The sequence below is a fragment of the Scardinius erythrophthalmus genome (genome assembly GCF_964197995.2).
Source record: "Scardinius erythrophthalmus genome assembly, chromosome: 12".
NCBI lineage: Eukaryota > Metazoa > Chordata > Actinopteri > Cypriniformes > Leuciscidae > Scardinius > Scardinius erythrophthalmus.
The window spans coordinates 20,619,480-20,642,505 of record NC_138232.1 but is presented as its reverse complement, the minus strand read 5'-3'; the positions used below and the strand labels follow the sequence as shown (position 1 = coordinate 20,642,505).

At 37.6% G+C, this 23,026-nt stretch overlaps 1 protein-coding gene across 2 annotated transcripts in view; it reads right to left on the bottom strand.

The window, feature by feature from the left end:
* pkn2b (protein kinase N2b) overlaps window positions 1-22,756 on the bottom strand; it is a 46,300-nt gene extending 23,544 nt beyond the window's left edge. For both annotated transcript variants that reach the window (XM_081381677.1, XM_081381678.1), the window contains exons 1-2: window positions 22,321-22,756; window positions 5,094-5,394 (exon numbers count right to left, since the gene is read on the bottom strand). In XM_081381677.1, the coding sequence (XP_081237803.1) occupies window positions 5,094-5,394; window positions 22,321-22,341 (322 nt within the window). In that variant the 5' untranslated portion in view covers window positions 22,342-22,756. The remainder of the gene's footprint in view (window positions 1-5,093; window positions 5,395-22,320) is intronic.
* Window positions 22,757-23,026: the final 270 nt, after the last annotated feature.

Below are 23,026 nucleotides of genomic sequence, written 5' to 3'. Positions count from 1 at the left end.
CCATTTTAGAACCAGTTCCAAATTTGCAAGAACCGGCTACTCGATAAGAAACAGACATTCCGATTCCGCTTATCGGCTCCTGGGAACATTTTAATGTGATTTAAACCATTCAATCACAAATGACTCACGCTCTGTTTTCTGTGCTCTGCACACATCCAAAACATGCGCACAGAAAAAGTGATTCTAATGTGATTTTAAACCATTCAAGCGCGAGACCACTTGCGCACTGTTTTCTGTTCTGCACACACAAGCAAAGCGCGCTCATAGAAAAGGTGATTTTAAACCTATACTTTTACGCATGCACGCAAGCACACAAAACAGCACGAGAGTCGTCTCACGCTTGAATGGTTTAAAGTCACTTTTATCACTTTTTGATGCTTTATTGCATCAGATAGGCTACATGTCTCACAGCTGATTGGTCCAGTTTTGGTTGGTGATCTCTAACCCAAAATAAAATCTGCTCCGGAGCAGGAAAGCAGTTTAGCGGAAATTAGCAATGAACACTGCTTAAAGCCAATCCACCTTCTTAAGCCTGAAAAACTAAAGTTTGCTCAAACTAAACTCAAACTTACCTGGGTAGGAACCTGCTTAATGCAACAGGCCTTATGAGACATTTAATGCATCAACAAACATGTAATCAAGTTATTGCAATCTGACTAAAAATGAAAGAAGGTAGCCTAATATTGTGGTTTTTATAAACATACAGTACAGTGATTTTCATGAAGCATTTGTAGAACTGACCAGGAAAAGTCTCACATTTGCCATGGGTTTCCCCACTACTAAGTGCCAGAATAGAGACACTTCCTGTCCTAATTCTACTCTAATCCCTATTAGGGATGGGCATAATTAATCGACGATCGATAATCGATCGTTAAGAATTTCGTCGATCACGTTTATTTGTTATCGATTAATCTAATGCAGGTTGCGTTGCGTAGTGTGAGTCTTGAAGCAATGGAATTGATTTTAGCGCGGAGGTACCTGTGCATCCCGGCAACGTCAGTCCCCTCAGAGCGGGTGTTTTCAGCGGCTGACTGGCTGTCACCAGGTTGCGGTCGCATCTGATCCCAGATCATGTCAACATGCTTATCTTTCTCAACAGAAATCAGTGGACTGGTGCAGAAGTTCTATGGGAACTTCATGCGTTTTCTCAGATCGGATAGCTATCTGAGTTATCAAAACGATTCCATTTACACCCGGTCATATAAATGTGTTTTTGCAAAACGGATATAAATCCGATCTTGAATTCCCGCACTACATATTTAAATTGTTGCACGTCCGAAAGCAACTGATATGACCTGCATTTTATTGATCATCAGCGAAAATTTCTAAATCAAAGACTGCAACAATATTGCGGCAACAGCCCTGGTAAGATCATTTCGGTTCTTTACTTTTAATGAAGATGATTGTGTTTTGATGAATGACTTTCACTTTGATTTGCGATAGTTTGCACGTTGGCTTGAATAGATGCTCATCTGTGGTGATGCGTGTTCCAGTAACGCCGTCATATCTGGCTATAACATGACATATAGCCTAGGCCTATAAAACGCTCTCACATGTTTATTTCTTAGCATTTTTGGGATAAGTCAAATTTACATATGTAGTTTCAACAACCAGATGCATTTACTCTTGTCCAGTTTCGTCTGGAATGCGTCTCAGATCTCCTCCTGAAGTGGTTTGAGCGATCGGGTTTAAATCCTCCTCGAATGCGTTTCGGAGGGCATTTACATTTGGTCTTTTCACGATCGGATAGTTATCCGATCACAGAAAACGGATGAAGTGGCCATGGGTCTCTGTTTAAGAACGCCGGCTCGCTGTTCCGCTGTTTTAGAGCACCGCAGGGCATCTTCAAGTCTAACGTTACCGAACGTGCAGTTTCACTGCCACAAGTTGATCTTCTTGTAATAAAGATCTCATCGAGGACAAACAAACTGTATTTTTGTATTTTCATTGCATTTTTAATTTATAAAAAGTTGAAGAAATAATGAATTTCAATATAAAAATATTAATGATTAATCGATAGTCGATCGTTAATTCTCCCGACGATCGACTAAGAAAATTTAATCGAATGCCCATCCCTAATCCCTATATCACCCTCACCCTCTTGAAGATGGGCAGGTTGCTTTTACCAGACCAATAAAAGCATTTAAACATTTAGAAAATGCATTTAAACACACCATACCATAAACGTAGATTGATTTGAAAAACCTAAAAAGAGTCAACAAATGTTTTGGTTTGATCTGTTCACAGTCACACCAAGAACAAAATCTATAAAGATAACTATAACTTTTCTATTCTGGTTCTAACTGGGAGTCCACTCAGTCCACACCAAAACTATAACAATAAGGATACAGAGGAACAATACTGTTGGAATCACTTTCATAGATGAACAATAAAAACAATCAAATACTTCCTACTTTAAAAGCATGTGATGCAATTATGTACATGGAACATAGCCTAACTGAAGTTCACTTAGAAAAAACAAGAGTCTACCATTGGCGTAGACGGTATATAGATATAGATCGTTTTGGCCTTAAGAACACAGCTGGCCTTAACCAAGAACAAGGAATACAGATGGTGAGACAATAACAAATGCATGCATCTACAGAGAAACTAAAGACACGATTCTAAATGCAACAGAAGTCCCCTGAAGCAATGCAAAAAAAAAAAAAAAAAATTGTATAACGTTATAATCATGAGTCTGCATTCATCATTTCAAGTCCACAAAAAGTCACACTATAATATGTCACACCACAATGCCATGAGCCAAATACAACACTACCACTTAAACACACAGAGATGCAAAGACAGACACTCTTGCCATATTGCTTCTTTGAATTCATTTATGATTAACTTGGCAGGTCATATTATACTACTGTAGTATTATCTATAATAAAGTTCAAAGGGAAATAAAGACAGCCGCATAAATAAAGTGTTCTTTCAGTAAGCGGCTGATGGTATAAATAAGAAACAACATAAAAATTCAAAGGCAAGCTGTTTGTATAAGCAAAAAGGCAAATATAAAACCATCTATTTTGGTTAATCCCTTAAACCCCTGGCAAATCATTAACATTGGTCTTTGTTGTGATTTTGTTTTTTCAAGAGTATATTACAGTGTAGAGTAACATCCATAGATAACTGTTGTTTTGGAAACAAAGCCCTTGGTTGTACAACCACAGTAGAGCAAAAAAAGTGATTTTGTTGTACCAAGGTACAGTGACAGTATTCGACAGTAATAGCATGGTACTTGAATGCATACCATTATACTGATGATAACAATATTTATATAACATGTTATTTACATGTACCTCAACTAGGGTTGCAAAGGGGCGGAAAATTTCCGGTAAATTTCCGGACAGTTTCCGGTAAATTTCCATGGGAAGTTAAGCTGGGGAATTTTGGAAATATTCATTACCACGGCAACCGCTTGCAAAGTAAATGTACACATAAGAGACGGATAGATACATTATTTAAGGTTATTTCTATTCGTTAGAATATTGATATATGAACTTGTTGTCAAGTAAGCCCTGTTGCGAGCATGTGCGTCTCTCTAAACTTTCAGTGTGCTGCACTGCTCTAGTTGACTTCTGCACCTTCCCCCCCGAAAATATCACGTTAATTTTGAAAACGTAATTCCTTTTGTGGATCCTCTTGGTCTTTCTTCATGTTTCTTTGACAAATATCAGTGTCTCAGTCTCACGCACGCTGCACGTGAGTTAACCACGCCTACTTATTTACATGTCGCGGTATACACGGAATAAAAAAACCTGTTACGGTTGACATTTTCTTCCGCGGTAACGATATATACCGTCATACCGCCCAGCCCTACTTATGTGGTAAATAAAGTTATGCTAGCTTATTTAGCATCTAACTTATCAGCTTGCTATCTACTAGATGAATACATTTGTATGTGATGTTTGCAATTTAAACATTTAATAAATATATTTCCCCATAATATCATCAAAACTTACTTCACTTTGTTTAGTCCACAGGCTCAAATGTGTGCCTTCAATAGTCTTGTTCTTTGGGCTTCTGTACATGTGATGGAGGCATGCACAGTGCCAGTAGGGGGTGTGGTCTCAGTAGCCCTGCAGTAAGCAGTGTGCTATGTGCATGTGATTGAGGAATGGCATGGATATTCAAGTGTATTTGAATGGCATCTGTTTGTTTTAGTCAAGATTATGCGAAAATATACTTTCCTCAACTATATTTAAGTTCCCTATGAAGAGCCAACCCTCAACTTTGAAAATTCCCCGTTTATTCCCATAAATTCCTGTTAATTCCCTTAAATTCCCATTAATTCCCATGGAAAGTTTCCATCTTTGAAAATTCCCAGAATTTTGCAACCCTAACCTCAACAAGGTTCAATGACTGCTATGGTATTACCACAGCCCAAAAACATGGTATTGCCATGGTACCATGTTAGCTACATGGTTTCTTAAAGACAATGCCAAACTAGTTTTGAAATCTGCCCTTGCCGCACATGAGATTTAATAGCATTTTGATTTATTTGAACTTTAGTAGCAAACAATCGTGATAGAGTTGGTAAGTTTCATTCATTTCCATGCATTGGTTCAGTCTATTGGTTTAAATCAACTGACTCATTTTTCCTTTAAAATTCTCACATGGAATTTATAAGATTTAGTACAAAAAAAAAAAACAGGTAACTACTGTTTATTACTATGGATTGCTATATTAGTACATCCATGCAAAAGAAAATTATTAAATATGGTTCCTCTTCATGTTCATTTAGTGGAAACGTATTCTTTAAATAGATTTTTAATATTCTTCTACTTGCATTAGACATTACTACTTGCATTAGACATTTTTAGTCTATTTGGAACTTATGGTTCCTCAGATTGAATGACTAAAAGGAATCTCCACTTTTAAGCCATTTCGCACAAAAAAAAAAAAAAAAAATGGGGATTTACATTTAATATTGTTAAATGGCTGGAAAATATCAAGATAGATCAATCAGCCCTAGTAATATGGACCAAAAAAAAATTTTGGTAAGTTTTTGTCAGTGATTAAAAACAAATATACAGTATACAAAAGCTAAAGAGACATGGATGGAGATGGAGTAAAGTCAGCCATACCTACAACCTCCTCTGGGTCCTTCACCACTATGTGTGCGTTCAGTTCCTGAAGCTCCTGATGCAGTTCCTCCACCTTCTTGTTGGACTTTTTAAGCATGTTGTCCACATAAGCCAGACTCTTCTTATCTGTGGTCACTTTCCTCAGGTTCTCGGCTCCTTCTTTGATCTTCAGCTCTTTGCGGATCTCTCGTTTTATCTGATCCTTGATCTCATCCAACTTTTGTTGGACCATAGTGTCTGAGAGGTCCAGATTATGGCCGAGACCCAGACGTTCCGAAACCATCTGACCCCGAGTGTCACCCTGAGGAGCAGGAGAGAGAAAGAGATAGCAGAAATGTTTACAATTATCTGAAGCGTTCATAGACATGGAATGCATCCTGGAATGTAGCATCGTTCTCAAGATGCAACGTAATGGCAAGTTCTCAAAATAATAAGTGGTTTGCATTCTCTGAGTAATATCCTTCTATACTGCAGAAAGATGGGAATTCACTTTAACATACACGGTGGTGTGTAATGATCCGGTTCAGGTTGTTATGCAATGGAATAAAGCACTAGCTAATCAGATTGAGGAGGCCCAGAGAGCTCCCAAGAACAATGAAACACCTTCAGACAAGCACATGGGTCAATGACAAACAAGAGTGTACATGATTGAGATAAAAAAAAAATCTAGTTTAAAATACATGTACCAACTTTTATAAAATTCTAGTTTGGAGTTAGAGGAGGAGTTGGTTTTATTTGATTTTGAAAACAATTTTATAATTTTTTTTGCAAAATGTTTACATTTAATAACTCTAGAAATGTCATGTGTTATAAACATCAAGGCAAAAATAAATTACACCTTAAATACAAGGGAGCATACACAATTTAACCATCTCAAAAATGTTGTATGTTACGCATCGCCTATAATGATATTAGGGCTGCAACAACTAGGCTAATCAATCAATCAAATAAATCAACAATGAATTTGATTAATCGAGTTGTTGCGTCTGCAAGCCTTGCAGTCACGTCGCTTTAAGGTAGTGTAACACATTTCTAGTATGGACAATATGCATACAGAAAATAGCGGAGGTCACATAGTGAGCTGCTGCAGGAAAGGAGCACGACCCAAGTTATCTAAAACATGGGAATGCTTTAGCCTATATTTATAAGTGCTTCAAACAAAAGCGTAAGTGTTTAATACAGCGTCCCCTTTTGGGCTTTGAGAGATGTGTGTGCTGTTTAATGCTTCTGAGATGAGTTTTCCTCAGCGCATAACTAACATTTTACGGTTATATAATTATCTGTAAATGTTAGAACATTTCCATTTTGCATATTCTGACAACAAGCAAGTGTCCATGAATTTCACAGACTTCAGTAAATGAGCATTTAAAATGGTAAGCAATCAGTTGTTTTTAGGTTTAGAATGTAATGTTTATATTTTAACAAATAAACAAAATAATGTTATTTTCTAGAGGTTTTGTAAGTTTTGAAGCCAATCACAAATCATATCTGTTGAGCACGTGAACGCCATGTAAAGTCAGAGAAAGGTGTGAATCAGCAAGTTATTTAGAAATTGCTTAACGCATCTGAAAACCCACAAGGTTTTGTTTTGTTCTATGCAAGCCGCATGCTCATGAATCCAAGTGTAAACACAATGTAAATAATAGATTCTTTGTACAATTAAAGGGGACCTATTTTTATTTATTTTTTTGCCCATTTTTACAAGATGTAATATTAGTCTCAGGTGTCCCCAGAATGTGTCTGAAGTTTCAGCTCAAAATTCCCTACAGATAATTTATTATATCATGTTAAAAATTAGGGCTGTATTCTCCCAGTCGATTAGTCGATTATTTGGTCGATACGGTCTGGCTTGACCAAAATTCTGATTGGTCGATTTTTTGCCGCGTTCATTTCATTAGTTTTGTCGCGTTCATTTACCGGTAATCAGTTTAGCCGCGTTCATTTCATCAGGTGGAAAGCACTAATTGCTAATGGGGGTGTTTTCAGATCACCCCTGTTTCACAGGTAACAGTCTGTCTTCAGAACACCCCCCTTGTTTTCACTTCTTTTGGATTAGCCCAACTCACCGGAGAAGACGGACAGATTGAAGAAAGTAGGCTACTAGAAGGTTTGCTGAATATTACTTGATCTGGTTTGTTTAATAAATATTTTTTTATTAAAGTGGACATGCATTTTGTGTTTAAGAGTAAAAGCTTTAAGTTAATAGTCTATTCGTGTCTCAGCTGCGAAGCTGAGCTCCTATGTTCAGCCCATAGACTGTAAAAAATAGGTTCAGCCTCACTCTGTGCGAGCTGCACAGAGCGGCTGAAATTATAGTGTCTGTCAGTTATTATAATACATATGACAGAAACAATTGTCTAAATTATGTTGCATATTCCTCAACAGTTCTTGTGATGATATCACTAGTTGACAACATAGTACTATTTTCGGAAATCATAGGCTATGATATTGTGCAGGTGCACGTGATGCAACGCTGTCAGAGCCGACAGCCGACAGACTCGTGTGTCAGACTCATTTCAGTGCAAATTAATTACGTCAAAAACGATTTAATACTGAAAATAGCCTACTAGTTTTTTATGTTTATTTATAATTCATTTAGGCGGACAACAAGGCTACCAAGTACTGCGCACAGTGCGCAGCTAATTAATTTAACGTTTTTTTTTCTAACGTCATTTTTAGTAGATTTTAGTCGATTTTTAGTCGAAAACTTCAGGACTTCAGTCGACCAAGATTTGCTTTGGTTGAGTACAGCCCTATTAAAAATACCATGGAGAAAAAAAAAACATGCTGTTTTTGTGTGTGTCTCTTTAAATGTAAATGAGCTGCTGCTCCCCACCCCATTTCCAGAATAGGGCAGAGCCTTTACATCTCAGCTTTGGATAACTGTGGCAATAAGAAATCAGGAGAAACAATGACTGTCAACGAAATAGTGGTGTTCAGCACTATACGCACTGAACAGTCGGACACTGATAAAGGAGAGACTCCGGCAGAAGCAACAACTTTGAGAATAAACCAGGAAGTTTCTGAATGTTTTTTGATTCATTTATTTAGTTGAGTTTTTTTCAGCTGTTTTCCAGCGATGGATGAGCACACACACTCACAAATACAGTTGCAATGTTCGCTAAGCGCTATAATGAAACACACACACACAAACAAACAAACATGTTGTGTCATGTTCACTTATTAATTGTTGTACAGGTGCTCATGTGGCAAAGTGACAGGATACCGAAATAGAAAATATATGCTGCATGGAGATAGAAGAGGTATTATTTTAATTATAGTTGTAATTTCTGTAAACAGATTTCATTTATGAAACACGGGAGATCAGCAGCAAAAAAGAAAAAAAAAAGAAAGTCGTTGCAACAGCGCTCAAGTGCGTGAATACCGGTTAGCGCACTTGCCTTAAAGGAGAACTCCGGTCAATTTTAACATTGAGCTCATTTTTTTGTACATTTGGAGTGCTGTCAATACAGAGAACAACGGCAAAAATCGGTGTTGCCTACACAGAGTTATTCTACTTTTAAAATTTGCACCCTGTTGACTTCAATGGGGCAAGTACTAAACCTGCTTTTAGCCTCTTAACATCCTTGATGTGTCATTACAAGTGCACAGAAAATGTGAGTGATTCCTTCAGAGTGAACACGAGTGAATCTGACTGCAGTAGATGTGAAAGATATGTATAAAATTATGTTATTTAAAGGAGAACTTGGTAACTTTTTTAACTTAATAAAACTGTCTAGAAATCATTTGGATGGTTAAACAACCTGTTCTGGTGATATTGGTGACTTTCCCCGCTCCCCCCAGCGTTCCCAGGCGGAAAACCAACCTTGCAACTTGGGGACTACCGTCCCGGCAAGATAGAAATAGGAAGTCTCGTGAGAAACGAGAACGAGAACGAGAACGAGCGCGAAACACGAATTGCTTTACGGCAATTCGACATAAACACACACGCATGTATGATGTATTACCAGATTACCCACCTCGGTAGTCAGACATAGCTCCACACGATACAGCTGGCTTGCTCCGATCAAAACAAACGCACATGAGCAGCAGTAGAGAGGGGGAGGAGGGGCCGCAAGTGAGTTTTATACGACCGTGTTGTGAAATATACGCCCCACCACAGCTGTAGGGGGAGCTCGTGGGGAAAACATGCGACAACAAAAGGGAAAATCAGCGAAGAAGTGACTAGAGTTCGCTAGAGTTGCCGAGTTCTCCTTTAAGCCAGCGCAAATACCTGTGTTTACATCCTGTTTTTCGGTTGAAGTCCAAAGTAGTCGGTTGCCGAGTTCACGCGCGTGATCATAGGTAACTAAACCTATGCGCGTGAACTCGGCAATCGACTACTTTGGACTTCAACCGAAAAACAGGATGTAAACACAGGTATTTGCGCTGGCTTAAATAACATCATTTTTATACATATCTTTCACATCTACTGCAGTCAGATTCACTCGTGTTCACTCTGAAGGAATCACTCACATTTTCTGTGCACTTGTAATGACACATCAAGGATGTTAAGAGGCTAAAAGCAGGTTTAGTACTTGCTCCATTGAAGTCAACAGGGTGCAAATTTTAAAAATAGAATAACTCGGTGTAGGCAACACCGATTTTTGCCGTTGTTCTCTGTATTGACAGCACTCCAAATGTACAAAAAAATGAGCTCAATGTTAAAATTGACTGGAGTTCTCCTTTAATAAAGCGGCATCGAACGGCAATTACACCGAATCGTTCTTCTTCAGACCGTTGACTTGTCACCGTTGGAACACAAGCCCAACATAGAAGTTGCTCGCTATAGAAAAGCACCTCTTCAGCGGACCGAATCACAAGCTGCGATTGTGAACGAGCAAGCAACACCGCTGCTGTGCGTGTTCCAGTGAGAAGACGAACAAGAAGCTGAGCTCGTGACGTGAGGCGCTATCAACAGCAGTTTTATATTTGCGCTTTTATATATTGTTCATCCAAAGCATCACTAAAATATTTACATGTTTTTGTTTATTTAAATGAAAAGTTAATATTCTGTATTATTATTCTCTCTTGCTGTTAATTAAAAAAAAATGTCAAATATAATGATATTACAAAGTGAAATTATTGTAGGCCTAAGCAATGTGACGTCACATAGAACAAGCCGTTTTCAAGCAATGAGACTGTTGAGGTTTTATGGGGATTTTTTTTTAAGAAAAAGGAGCGGGTGGATTTATCATCATTATAGGGTGGTTGCGTACACAATGAATTTTGCTTAATAGGTCCCATTTACGACTGCTTTTTTGATTATATAATGTTTTTGCAAGAGTGACATACTTAAGAGATTGACATACTTAATGATTACAAACGTAGGGCTCGTCTTGCTTTTTATTTATCACCCGTTCACAATCTGACAAGTTTAGTGTTTCGTACACTTCAAAGTTTCTGGATTGACAACTGGAATCGGAAACTGGAAGTGCTTAATATTCAACAGTTTTTGCTCTGGTACCTAAATTGGTACAGAGAACCAAAATTTTACTGTTTTTGGTACCGGCGACTACTGAAATCTTGGTACCGTGAAAGCCCTAATTTTTAATGCTTTATAAGCCATTTACAGTCTTTAGGGCGGTTTGTCTGCATCCATCCAACACAACTAGACATCAAACTGCTTTTGCATGGTCAATATCAAAAACAAGTTCAACTGAGAATAATTTTCCACCATAGGTCGGTTCACAGCCTTCTCACAACAGCATGGCCTGCCCTGTATTCTCAGAGTTCACACAAACATGCCTGCGCGGTGAATAAGAAGACCCCTCCTGAGAAAGATTTATAGAGACACAGCAAACATGGGGTTTGGCATTCAAAGCGTGTGTTATCAGCAGGGTGGGGTCAGCGCACACAGATCACTGACCGAGGAGCCCAACTGCTTCAGATCAACTAGATGTGGCCACACAGAGCGAAAAACAAGTGGTGTGATTTAAACTAGAGGCTTTCTGAAAAAAAGGGAAGTATAAACGTCTGGAAGGTCACCACAAGCTTTTAAGTGCAACAGTCTATAAATCGTAAAGCCATAGACCATATCTGGAAGAAATAATGTCAGTATCGTGTGTGTGTGTGTGTGTGTGTGTGTGTGTGTGTGTGTGTGTGTGTGTGTGTGTGTGTGTGTGTGTGTATTTTTTTTGTGGATTAATCGAAGACATAATTAACATTGATCACAGTGCTGGGCGGTATACGGGTTTATACGGAATACGGGTGTTTTTTTTGTTTTGTTATGATATGAATTTTTAATATACCGCAATACCGGTGTATGTCGCTTTAACAACGATCGGAACGCAACACTACACTGTTTGAGACGGGTCTCTTTTCACTGTTGCACGGTGGTGAGGGCACAGCTGTATGTGTTACTAAGCGTGACGGTGAAGATGGATGGGTTAAACTTAGTGCTGGACGGTATGACCAAAAATCCATATCACGGTATTTTTCAAAATTATACCGGTTTCACGGTATACTGTATGACGGTATTTTTTTTTTTTTTTCAAGCATGACTGGGTGTTTGACCACATTTTCTACTGATTGAGAGAGGAAATACTGCAGTAGATTGACCTATTTTACTGTCATGAATAGGGCTGGGCGATATATCGCATGACATTGTTAGGCGCATCTCGTCAGTAAAGCCGGTAAAGCCGGCAGGCGATGCGTCCGCGATAATTAATGCGATATGGTTCAGCTTGTCAGTTAACTACGGCTCTGTGTTGTAAATGCCGCTCCATCTGAAAGCAGGTGATGGCGATTTACTACTAATCAAGGAACCGGCTTTACTGACAAGATGCGCCTAACAATGTCATGCGATATATCGCCCAGCCCTATTTCAAAGTCAAAATGCAGCGCGGGTGTTTTTATATGAATGTATCTTTGAAGGGAACTGACTCTCTTTAGAAGTTTCAATGTTATTTTCATTTAAAATCTTAATTTATTTTTCCTGATAAAGCAGCGTTTATGAGCACTGCTCTGGTTTGTGTACAGACGTTGCCGGGGAAACCGCTGTTTCTGCCGCTCCTAAAGCGACTCCTGTTGGCACCACTTTGTAAACATCCTTGCAAACCTGTATTAATACAAGTGTGGAATTTGTCCTTCAATATTGACTCATAACAGTAAAATAGGGCATTCTAAAAGTCATTCTAAGTCAATCTACAGCAGTATTTCCTCTCTCAATCAGTAGAAAATGTGGTTAACACCACCCAGTCATACTTGAAAAAAAAAAAAATACATATAGGCCTACACCTGAAATACATATACCGTGAAACGAGTATAATTTTGAAAAATACAGTGCTATAAATTTTTGGTCATACCGCCCAGCACTAATTGATCATTATAAAAATTTGTTGCGGGATATCCGACAAAATGCATTCAATTTCACACTAATGCACAGATCTCTTTTGAAATATAACATATGGTTTGTCCTGTCTGGTTAATCCCTTAAGACATAACTACCTGTGTTTACATTAATTTCACGTCATAAAAGTATTTTTAAACGCAAGTACTGTACATTTAACCACACACAATGCATGTGTGAGCGTTCACAAAGCGCACATGAGTATTTGAAATTTGAAAGCAGCCTTGTGTCAGTGGGTCGACGATAGTGGATTTTACCGATACCGATCTTTAGGTTTGACCGTACAAGCCGATAACTGATTATTCAACCGATATTTTTTTGAATGGATACTGGATTAAAAACAAACAACATTCCAAGTAAAACAGTGCTGAACTGAAATATGCTAATTAAATAAATATATAAATATGAATATATTGAAATAAGAAGTTCTACAGAACGAACTCTACAGAAAATAAACATTAAAATATTACATGTCAAATGTGTGTTTCTTTAGCTATAACCTAGAAACATATATGTAAATTTCATAGATAACACTTTGCAAGTCCCATTTGTTAACAAGGATGTAGGCTATTAGCTAGCTTTCATGAACTATATGCATTATGCAATATACAATATACGTTTTTACTGCATGTATTAATATGAGCAATACAATTGTACCTTTATCATTCATGTTAGTTAATAGTACATTAAGGTAATGACAGATAAAATAAAAAATAAAACTCAATTTCAAATCTATTAGGAAATGTTGAAATTAACAACAATTAATGATACGTCTAAACATTTAATAACCTTAGTTAATGCTAAAAATGGAATCTTTTGTAAATTGTTACCATTTCATTTAAATCCAAAGAGTCATGCTTAAAGATGACCATTAAAATTTCATAAATATGGACCATTACATAGTCTCTCACTTTATTTGCTTCTATTTTAGAACACTTGATGATTATTTAATCAAAATAACAATATGTATTGTAGTGATAAAAAAAGATCTGAAATACGAAAGCGTTTCTGATGCGTTTATGTTTCTGTCGGCTACATGAACATATCAATGTTGAGAAATCACGTCACTAGCTTTAAATTTGCAACTTCGCCGGCTAATGAATGCATAAAAGTGACCAGCTGGATATAAACTAATGCAAAAGATGGTAACAATTGCGACATAAAACATTTGGGTGAGGTTTGCGTGCATGTGTTTTTGTCACATTGTTTAACTGCTTGAGGTAGCCAGTAGCCACTAGGCTATAAATGTTAGTCCTCTCAGCCTCGACGGCAAAAATCCCAGAAAAACTATCGGTATGGACTTTAGACGATAGCGATAGTTTTTCACCAATCAACTATCAGTACCGATATATTGGTAAAACCGATGAATCGGTCGAACTCTAATTTTAATATAAGAAGCAAGCAGAATACGGGTGTTTTGAATACTATGCAGCGTCTGCGGTTTAAAAACTAAGCGCTGGATCGATCCAGAATCGTTGGAGAGAGAATCTTTTCTTCCACCCCTATTGTATGTATAGTATGAACAACACAATATTAGATAGATTAAACAAACTGTTCTTTCCTGTATGCCAGGCCTATATGCATAAAGTGCCAAGTTGATGCTTCCACTACAGACTGCTTTACTCTCGTATCACGTGACCAGAGTGTAATTGCAGCATTTGCAGTTAAATAACGTTTTATCATATTGCGATATTATCGCAAATGCAATTAATCGTTCAGCCCTAATAGTTATTATACATGCTTGATCTTTTTATTTTAGGTTTTTAAGTGGAATTTGACACAGAATTAGGCAACTCGCCAACGATTCCTCAATCAAAACTCAATCAACTTGTCACACATTAAACATAACAAAAAAAAAAAGTAAATAAAACGTGTGCATAGTTTAATGACCATAAACCAGACAATAGCCTACAGAACTGGTTCTTACCAAGAAATGGATGATTCCAGCTGTGCACACAGACCCCAACATTGTTCCCTCTTAATAGCAAAAAAACCCTCAAGCAATCTTAAGAGACTTAGAACTCAGTCAAATATAATTTAGAATATACATTCCCACTCCAAATATAAATCTATAAAGCAGCACAGAGCTCCAACAAGGACAGCCTGTGAATGTGGAATGTGAAACCAATCCAGCGTTTAAGATAGTTTTGGCAGCGAAGGGTTCCATTCAAGGTATGGCTGATGTCAGATAGCCTAAGCCTTATGTTAAGCTTTTGCTAAATGACGGCAACTCGGATGGAGGTCATGGTGGTCTTAAAATAACGAGGGTCAAAGACTAACGGGCACGCTGCAGTTCCAGCTGCCTTAAAAATTTCCTTCCTCAAATTCAACCAATCAGAACCACACAAAATACTCAATTAAATCTGGCCACATGAGAAAGTTGCTTGTTTTGCGTGTAGATTTAGAATTCAGGGCTCCAGACTGCGACCAAATGGTCGCATTTTGCGACCAAAATTTGAGAGTGTGCTACTGAATTTTACATCCAGTCGCACATGTGCGACCAGTAAATTTCATGTGTCATAATGGGCGACAACCAACGTCGCGTCTGCGACTGCGATGCTTTAAGACAAAAAGACTAGCATGTTTAATTTTTTAACGGTCCTCCAACCATGACGGGTTCCGGCAAGAGTGAATGAGTGTGTGTGCGCGCGCGCGCGAGTGAGTGAGCGAGAGTGTGAAAGAGTGTGTGCACGAGTGAGTGAGTGAGAGTGTGTGCGTGCGCAAGCGAAAGTGAGTGAGAGCGTGGTATGTGTGTGTGTGAGTGCGTGTGTACATATGTGCGAGTGAATGTCTGTGTGAGAGATGGCTCGCGATGACTGGTCGTAGCAACGAGTAGTCTGACATGTTTCTTGTCCACGACATGACAAGATTTTTAGGAGTCAAAATCGTGTAATCTGACACAGTGACTATCGTAACATACAAAAAAATTGTGTAATTTGAACCAGGCATAACTATAACTATGGTATACTGCGGTTATAAAAGTAGCCTACACATCTTTTTCCAGCACTTCAAAACTATATCATATTTAAATGTTATTTTTAATGTGTTGACCAAATTTTTGTTCATCCTTTAAAGATTGTCTATATAAAACTGAAAGTTTCAAGAAGTAGGAAAACTCACACTTATTTAAAAAAAAAAGACTAAATTACCATTGTAAACATAGCTGCTGAGGACGCTTATTGGCTATTTTCACTCCCTAATATCTATTTTGTCACTCATTTTGCTTTTGAATTAATATTAAGACATTATGAATGATAATAATTAAAGTTAACTTTATCTATACACCTCAAATTAAGCTCAGTGCTTTGTCATCCCACAGTGCTACCAAACACTTTCTGTAGAACTTAGTGCCGCTGCACTACTAATGTTAGTCTGGAGCCTGTGATCTTAAAATAAAACTGCACCATAATTTCTGTACGTTAAGTCTATTTATTATCAAAGCATTTGTCTGTAATAGTTATTTAGGGGGAAAATGTGAAGGTGTGCCCCTAAATTTTCTGCTTGCGCTCCTAAAATTTTAAGTCAGGGGCTACAGCGCTCCTAATAAAAAAAGTTAGTCTGGAGCCCTGGAATTAGTCACAAATTTGGCTGAAATTTCGCAAGGAAAAAGGTTGATTGTGTATTATCAGCAGTGTAGCACAGCTCACACTAGGGCTCCACAATTAATCACAATGAAACCGCACACGATTTGGCGAAAGGCTGCGATTATTTTATGCGCAGCACGGCTGGATCAGTAAATGCTGCTCCATCTGAACGCCAGAGGGTGCTCTCACGCAGACACTACAAATATGCAGCCTATAATCGTGCAGCCCTAGCTAAAAGTGGATTCCCATTGAAATTTCTGTTACAATTTTTTTTTAAACAAGTGTAAATGTGACTGGACCTTAAGGGTCATGAGTAGGGCTGGAACGATGCATTAATGTAATTGATTACGTTGATTACTTATGCACTGTTTATGTTTATCCATAATCCCGTCATGTTTTGCACAAAAAAACTCTATAGCATATGCTATATATATGCTAATAGCTAGTATGGCAGCGCCGCTTAAGAGCCAGCACATTTTCACAAACGTATTCAGAAAGTTTCAAAAATGGTGATGTCCACAACATCAGGAAGTTTTAATCAAAATTGACAGTGTTATTAAAGGGGGGGTGAAATGCTATTTCATGCATACTGAGTTTTTTACACTGCTAAAGAGTTGGATTCCCATGCTAAACATGGACAAAGTTTAAAAAATTAAGTTGTACGTTTGATGGAGTATTTCTGTACCAAAAGTACTCCTTCCGGTTTGTCACAAGTTTCGGAAAGTTTTTTTCAAGTATGGGCATGTGTGACGTCAGATGGGGCGGAATTTCCGGGGTCCTAAGGGCTCTTCTCCCGGAAGGGCGCGCGCGCACCCGTAGACCACCAAAGCGAGAGAGCGAAAGCAGTACCTCAGCGCTGTGCTCGCTGCAGTCACAGGACTTTGTTTGTTCCCTGCATTTCGACGATGATTGTTTTATAAACAAGGCCCAGTTCGACGCCGGATTTAGCAGTCCCAACGATAAAGGTTCACGGTCGTGCGTTGGAACCGCAGGCGGTGAGTAAAACTCATAGACAAACTGCTTCAAATGTCTGTGTGTTGTTAGCTATCGACGCGTTAGCTCTGCCCACACGGCACGCCTCCAGCCGCTCGTTTTTTTCCGGAAAGACTCGGTACAGCATATCTTTCTTTTATAAATATAATAAAACTTAAGACTTTTTGGAGATACGAAGGATGCAATAATACTCTATAGGTACTCAAGATTAACATGAGATTGACTGAAACTGAGTGTTTCACCCCCCCTTTAAATAAATTAGTCTAATCGAGGAGCGAGTTCATCCATCAGATATTTTAAACAACCAACAAGGACTTTAAATGCGTAGTAACCAAGTGCAGAGTACGTTTAAGGCGCAGGCGTCACACCATTGCAGCTTCGGTGGATCTGCGGATGAACGCAAATAATTTATCCGTCTCCATGAGTAAACTAAACCCGTCATGATTATCAGGGATGCACGATATATTGGCCACCATAGGTTCATTTTAATGTTATCGTCCTCCTGATAAGAAAAGTTGGCCATGGCCGATATATTTCCTTCAGCTGAGACTCTTCAGATGTGCACTGTTTGCCTTGATGGTTTTGAATTACACATTTGCAGGGCTCACAAACGAGAATGCGTTTGTGAGCCCTGCAAATGTGCAGGTGTCAGTTTGGTTATAGAATGGGGTTGTCACACGCGTAAAAAACAGAACGCTGTATGAACGCTACCATATTAAGCTGTGCTGCCATACTAGCCATAAGCATCTGCTCTAGAGGTTTGACATATGCTCATAACATATACAAATGTACATGAAAAAAGAAAGGAAGAAATAAAGAATAAAAGGACATTGGCCATGTCTATCGGTTGGATTTTTCTCCAGTAACAAATGCCCCACCCTGTGAGAAGAACCTGGCTGAGGAACAAATCCACTCACAGGGAACACAGTGGCCACACTGCACAACAAACTCCCATACAGCAAACAGCAGGTTGACACATGGCCTGTGACACACTGAGGCAGAAAGTGTACCATTAACCTGTAAAAGATTTCAGACAAGTGAGAAAGTGTGAGAAATGTTATGTCACTGACAATGTTAAAGGGAGAGTTCCAACCCGGGTTCATTGGAAAAACGTGCCTTTTTGCAAACCTAAAAAATAAATAAATAAACTGCAGTTTCCAGCTGAAATGAACACTAGTGGCAGGAAAAACAAAAAAAAACCACCAACATTTACTCTACATTTGCGATTACAGGGGCAGATGATCCATTATTAATAAAGACTTTTTCCGTGCTTTTTCTTTCTTGTAGAATGGTATGTTATGACCTTAAAAGTCAAAACACTTCTATCATTGTGCATGATTAGTAAACTAATAAGTTTAAAATATCACATAACCAGCTCCAAATGTATGGCTTTCTTCTGATATAGTAAACTTGCTCAGTAGCTCACCTGCTACTGCATTGCACTTATGTTTACGTTATTTGTTTTATTATAACCGGGTAGATTAACATTTTAAACTAGACATTTTATATTCCGTATGTAGCCTATGTACAAGAAATATCTAAATAAGCAGAATCTCTGAAACGGCTGTTCCTCAGTGCGGTCAGAGTTGTTTCAATGAGACACATACTGGACAATAGTGATGTTAACAGAGAGAGAGAAAGCCTGAAACTTATACAGAAGATTCATTCTCTTTTTGACATTCTGAGTTCCTCTCTATAAGAAAATTACAATGATTGTAATGCATCTAAAATTTTGCACCCTTGGCGAGCACGAGTCTTCTTTAAAAAAAACAAAAAATAATACTTGCTTTAGAGTTTGGTTCACTGATTAAGTGAATCAAAGCTCTGATCTAATAATTATTTTGCATTGCGTTCAAGTTAATATTGCTATCTATTACTATATATAATTGTTATATTATTGCAATTATAGTTATATTATTGCAAATATAGCAATTAAAAATATTTTATAATATAAAAGATATTTAAAAAATATATAGCCTAAATATGTGTTTCATATATTTTTATTATTTTACAATATCACAAAGTTTTAGTGTCCATATTCAGATTTACTTTTGTGATTATGAAAACTGCACAGAAATTCAAAAACCAAGTTAAAAACTGGAAGAAAGAAGAGCTCCAATATGTGAAGACCTTCACAGAACTATGCTGGGAACTCCATGACATCATCGGTGACTGGCCAGTTCTTTGAGACTCCACCCACAGAAGGGAGAGTCATAAATGAGCTCACAGCCAATGAGGGTTTGAGAATTACCCTTTTAGTTTTATCTCAGAGCTCATCCTATTATGGTTTTACCATGAACCCCAGGACCAACAGCAGTGAAAAGAATCTCCTCTAACCCACTACTGTATCTGCTCCATTACCTTTACCACAGCAGTTAACTCACACTCACAGCAAACACATAAGCCAATAGACCTTGTGCTCCGGCACGGATCACTCAGGATACGTCACGCTTTATAGAACTAGATTGGCCTAAACAAAGTGAATATGGTGTTATGTCAGCTGACTTGGCAAGTAAAAATGAGGGTTAAAGGACAGACAGACTCTTCATTAAATTGCAAAAAAATTATTTGCTCATTTTACACGGTTCTTAAACAGTCTGAGGCTAATTGATGGATGGGGTGCATGTTTACCTAGCAACTAGGCCTAGTGGTTAAATTTCCAATTTTAAGCACATTAAAAATAATAATTTTAAACAACATTTAATTAATAATCAATCATTCATATTAAATATTCAAACAGTTCAACCTTGGTACCTTATTTACTTTACCTTATTCACATGAGAGTCATACTCCTCATAGGGGACAAATTTGGCACCAGGTTGACCCATAATAAGCCTTGATTTTTTTTTCTCACAGCATTTGACTTTTAAAGAATAGTCACCCAGTGGATCTGTTATTTTAACAGATTTTAGACTTTAACAGATTTTTAGATTTTAGTCAAGAAATAAAATAATAATAATAATTAAAAAAAAAACCTGAATGATATTTACAGCTTTTGAATATTATGGATGCAATTAAGATACAAGTTTTACACACACTACATTTATTTTTTTACAAGCAATTTGTAATAAATTAATTGGTATCAATGTTGAGATGCAGTATTATCAACAACTGAAAAGTAGCCTATATGAAACAAATAGGCCTACACATCTAGTCCTCAAATTCTGTCAGGTAAAGTTAAGTTTACTGCTAAATTGTTATATAGATTGTTATATAGTCAGATGAAACAAAACAAACATAAACCCTGTAACTTGACTGCTCTGACATTTCTCAACACAGAAGTCCATTTCATGTACTTCTTTATTGTAACTTCCTATAGCATTTGTATTCTGTAAACTGTTACCTACAGCTATATTTATTTTTGCAATTGATTACAATGGAATATTGGGCAGTTACATTGCAGCCTATTACGTGACTGCATGCAGCCAGAGCACAACGGACTGAAACCAAAACCAAAGGTACTACAAAACAATGAGACGTCATGGCTAAACACATTCATCTGACATTTTGTGCATGGCCCAACCGCTTAAAAAATAAATAAAAAAACTGAATACCATTGTAGTGTCAAACAGTGCACAGCTTGTTTTTGTTGGCGGGTAACTAAATCAATACTATTTAAATACATTTGAAATATGCTAAATGTATAAAAAAATAATAAAAAAAATTATTATAGCCTGAATAAATAGCTTATCCTTACATCCTCTTCCCTCAGCTCTACAAATAACTTCCCACCCAAAGACTGTGGCATTTCTGAGCTAATGCCTCTCTCCTTCAGTAACTGATGATTTGGCTCCAGATAAGGGCCATGCCAAAGAGGATACCTGTCCCACACTCCAGCCAAAACCAACCCGCCGGAGTACCTCTGAACATTCATACTAAGAGTAGGCTATCAGTTAACTTGCTGGGGTTCAGTTGTGCCTCACTGCAATTAGATGGGGAGGAGACAACCCAAACACAGTAATCAAACTATTCCCTCTCAAATCAACAAAATGACTGGAGTTTAAAAAGGATCATATTAGCAAGTGCCTGATTTTTACTTTCTATAGTACTACTTTACTGATTGTTATTAATTGTTTGTACTTTATTCTATCTTGAGGTTTGAAACATAGGCTATGTCTCATTACAATGACAGTTGCTGTACAAACAATGTGTCACAAACTGAATGAATAAATGTAAAGGGTTTAGGCTAGCTAATTAGCCTAGTCAAAAAGCCAAAACAGCACAACATGGCATTATATTTGATGGAACATGCCTTACAACAAGAAATAGGCCTAAACAAATCTATGTCAGACACAAACTCTGGTTAGATTACCATGAAGACCATCAACAGCTAGACAGACTAAAACCCTTACGTAAGACAAAATATTAATTTACATCTGACCTTCCATTCGCAAAAAGCCAGTTTATACTTTTCCCTCATTCCCAAAAAAATCAAACATTGCATATTATTCAGTTTTGCTCTTGACGTCAGTTTTATTTTACTACATTTTCTTGAAGTAACTTCCATCGTTTTTAGAAACGCGTTTCATAAAAAGCAGGCAAACAAACACTGACATAGCCTCACAGTAAATTCAGAAGTGTTTCAGGGAGTTGCCAGGGTGGAATAATTCAGGATATGTTACTAATAATAGATTTTACTCCAGATTTTCCCTTCACGACACAGACACGAAAGAGGGGTTCTGCTCCAGTTTACATTTATTTTGTGCGCACAAATTCACTTGTTTAGCTAAATCTTTTTAATCATTTAATATTTCCTTCCTGAAAACAGCTTTTATGGCTTTTGAAAGAACGAAAAGACATTATTAGTCAATTTTAGACAGTAGGCTATGCACACAGAAAACTCTTTAGTTTTCAAAGTCAACATACAAATAACGTTAATAGTATAACTGTATGCCGTTGAAAGAAAGAAAGAAAGAAACTAACGTTAACTAAGTTAAGATCATCATTTAAAAGCTACATGCGAACCAACACAAATAACACTGTAAACTATAAGTAAACTGCTGTTCTGAATGCTACTGGAGTTATGTAAAATACAATATCGTTATACAATACACTGTATTTACAATAAAACGGATAGTTTAACTATAGTTATGGCCTGGGATTAAAGCAACAGTTGGTCTCTGTGTCAATATTTCTAGGCCACATTTAACCCTTTCAGACACAGTTATAAGTCACTATCTAATCCTTAAGATAAGTGTATTTTAAAGTAGTAAACAGATGAAAACATGGATGTTGAGATAAAAGTGTGTTGATGTTGAAGCGCGCGGTTAGTAAATAAAAGATAAAATAATTCTCTCACCTGCACGGAATCGGCCGCCATCTTGCCTCTTAATAACTTTGAATCAAACTCAAAGGAAGCAAAAAGGAGGAATGTCTGTATGAAGTTAAACCTCTCCACTTCTCTCCAAGTTAGCTCGTATTTCTTCCTGATACTGAAGAAAACACATCGGATCCACGACTTGAGCTATTCCATAGCGCAGCCGGTAAACTTCCCAATTCCCATGACGCTGCCGAAATATCCTTGTATGATGTATAAAAAGCAATTGGGTAAAAGCTTAAAAAGTTTCAAGAAATCGATGCAATAGTTTTCCGTGACAGATCCACGAATAGGAACGTGGACATGCGAGTGTTTTGAATGCGTGTATTGTTGAACACGCTCCTCTCCCCTGCTCTCCCAGCTGGAGTCAAATCCTACACTTCCAGTCATGTGATCAGAAACTCGCAAGCATTTTCCCATGAGTGTCCATGCACACTGCCAAATATAGAGTTTAAATCATTCTTGTATATTTACTAGAGCGTCGTATCAGATTACATCAGAGCTTTAATGTTTGATAATTACAACAACACACAGGTCTATAACAGGGGCAAAATTCCAAATTTGTGGAATTACATTTTTACACAAGGCTGATACTAGGTGGGGCTATGTGTATTCTGTAGGCTTTAACCTGTCAGAAAGGTAGAAATAGTTAACAAATAGGCTATTGTTTATTTATGATATTTATACA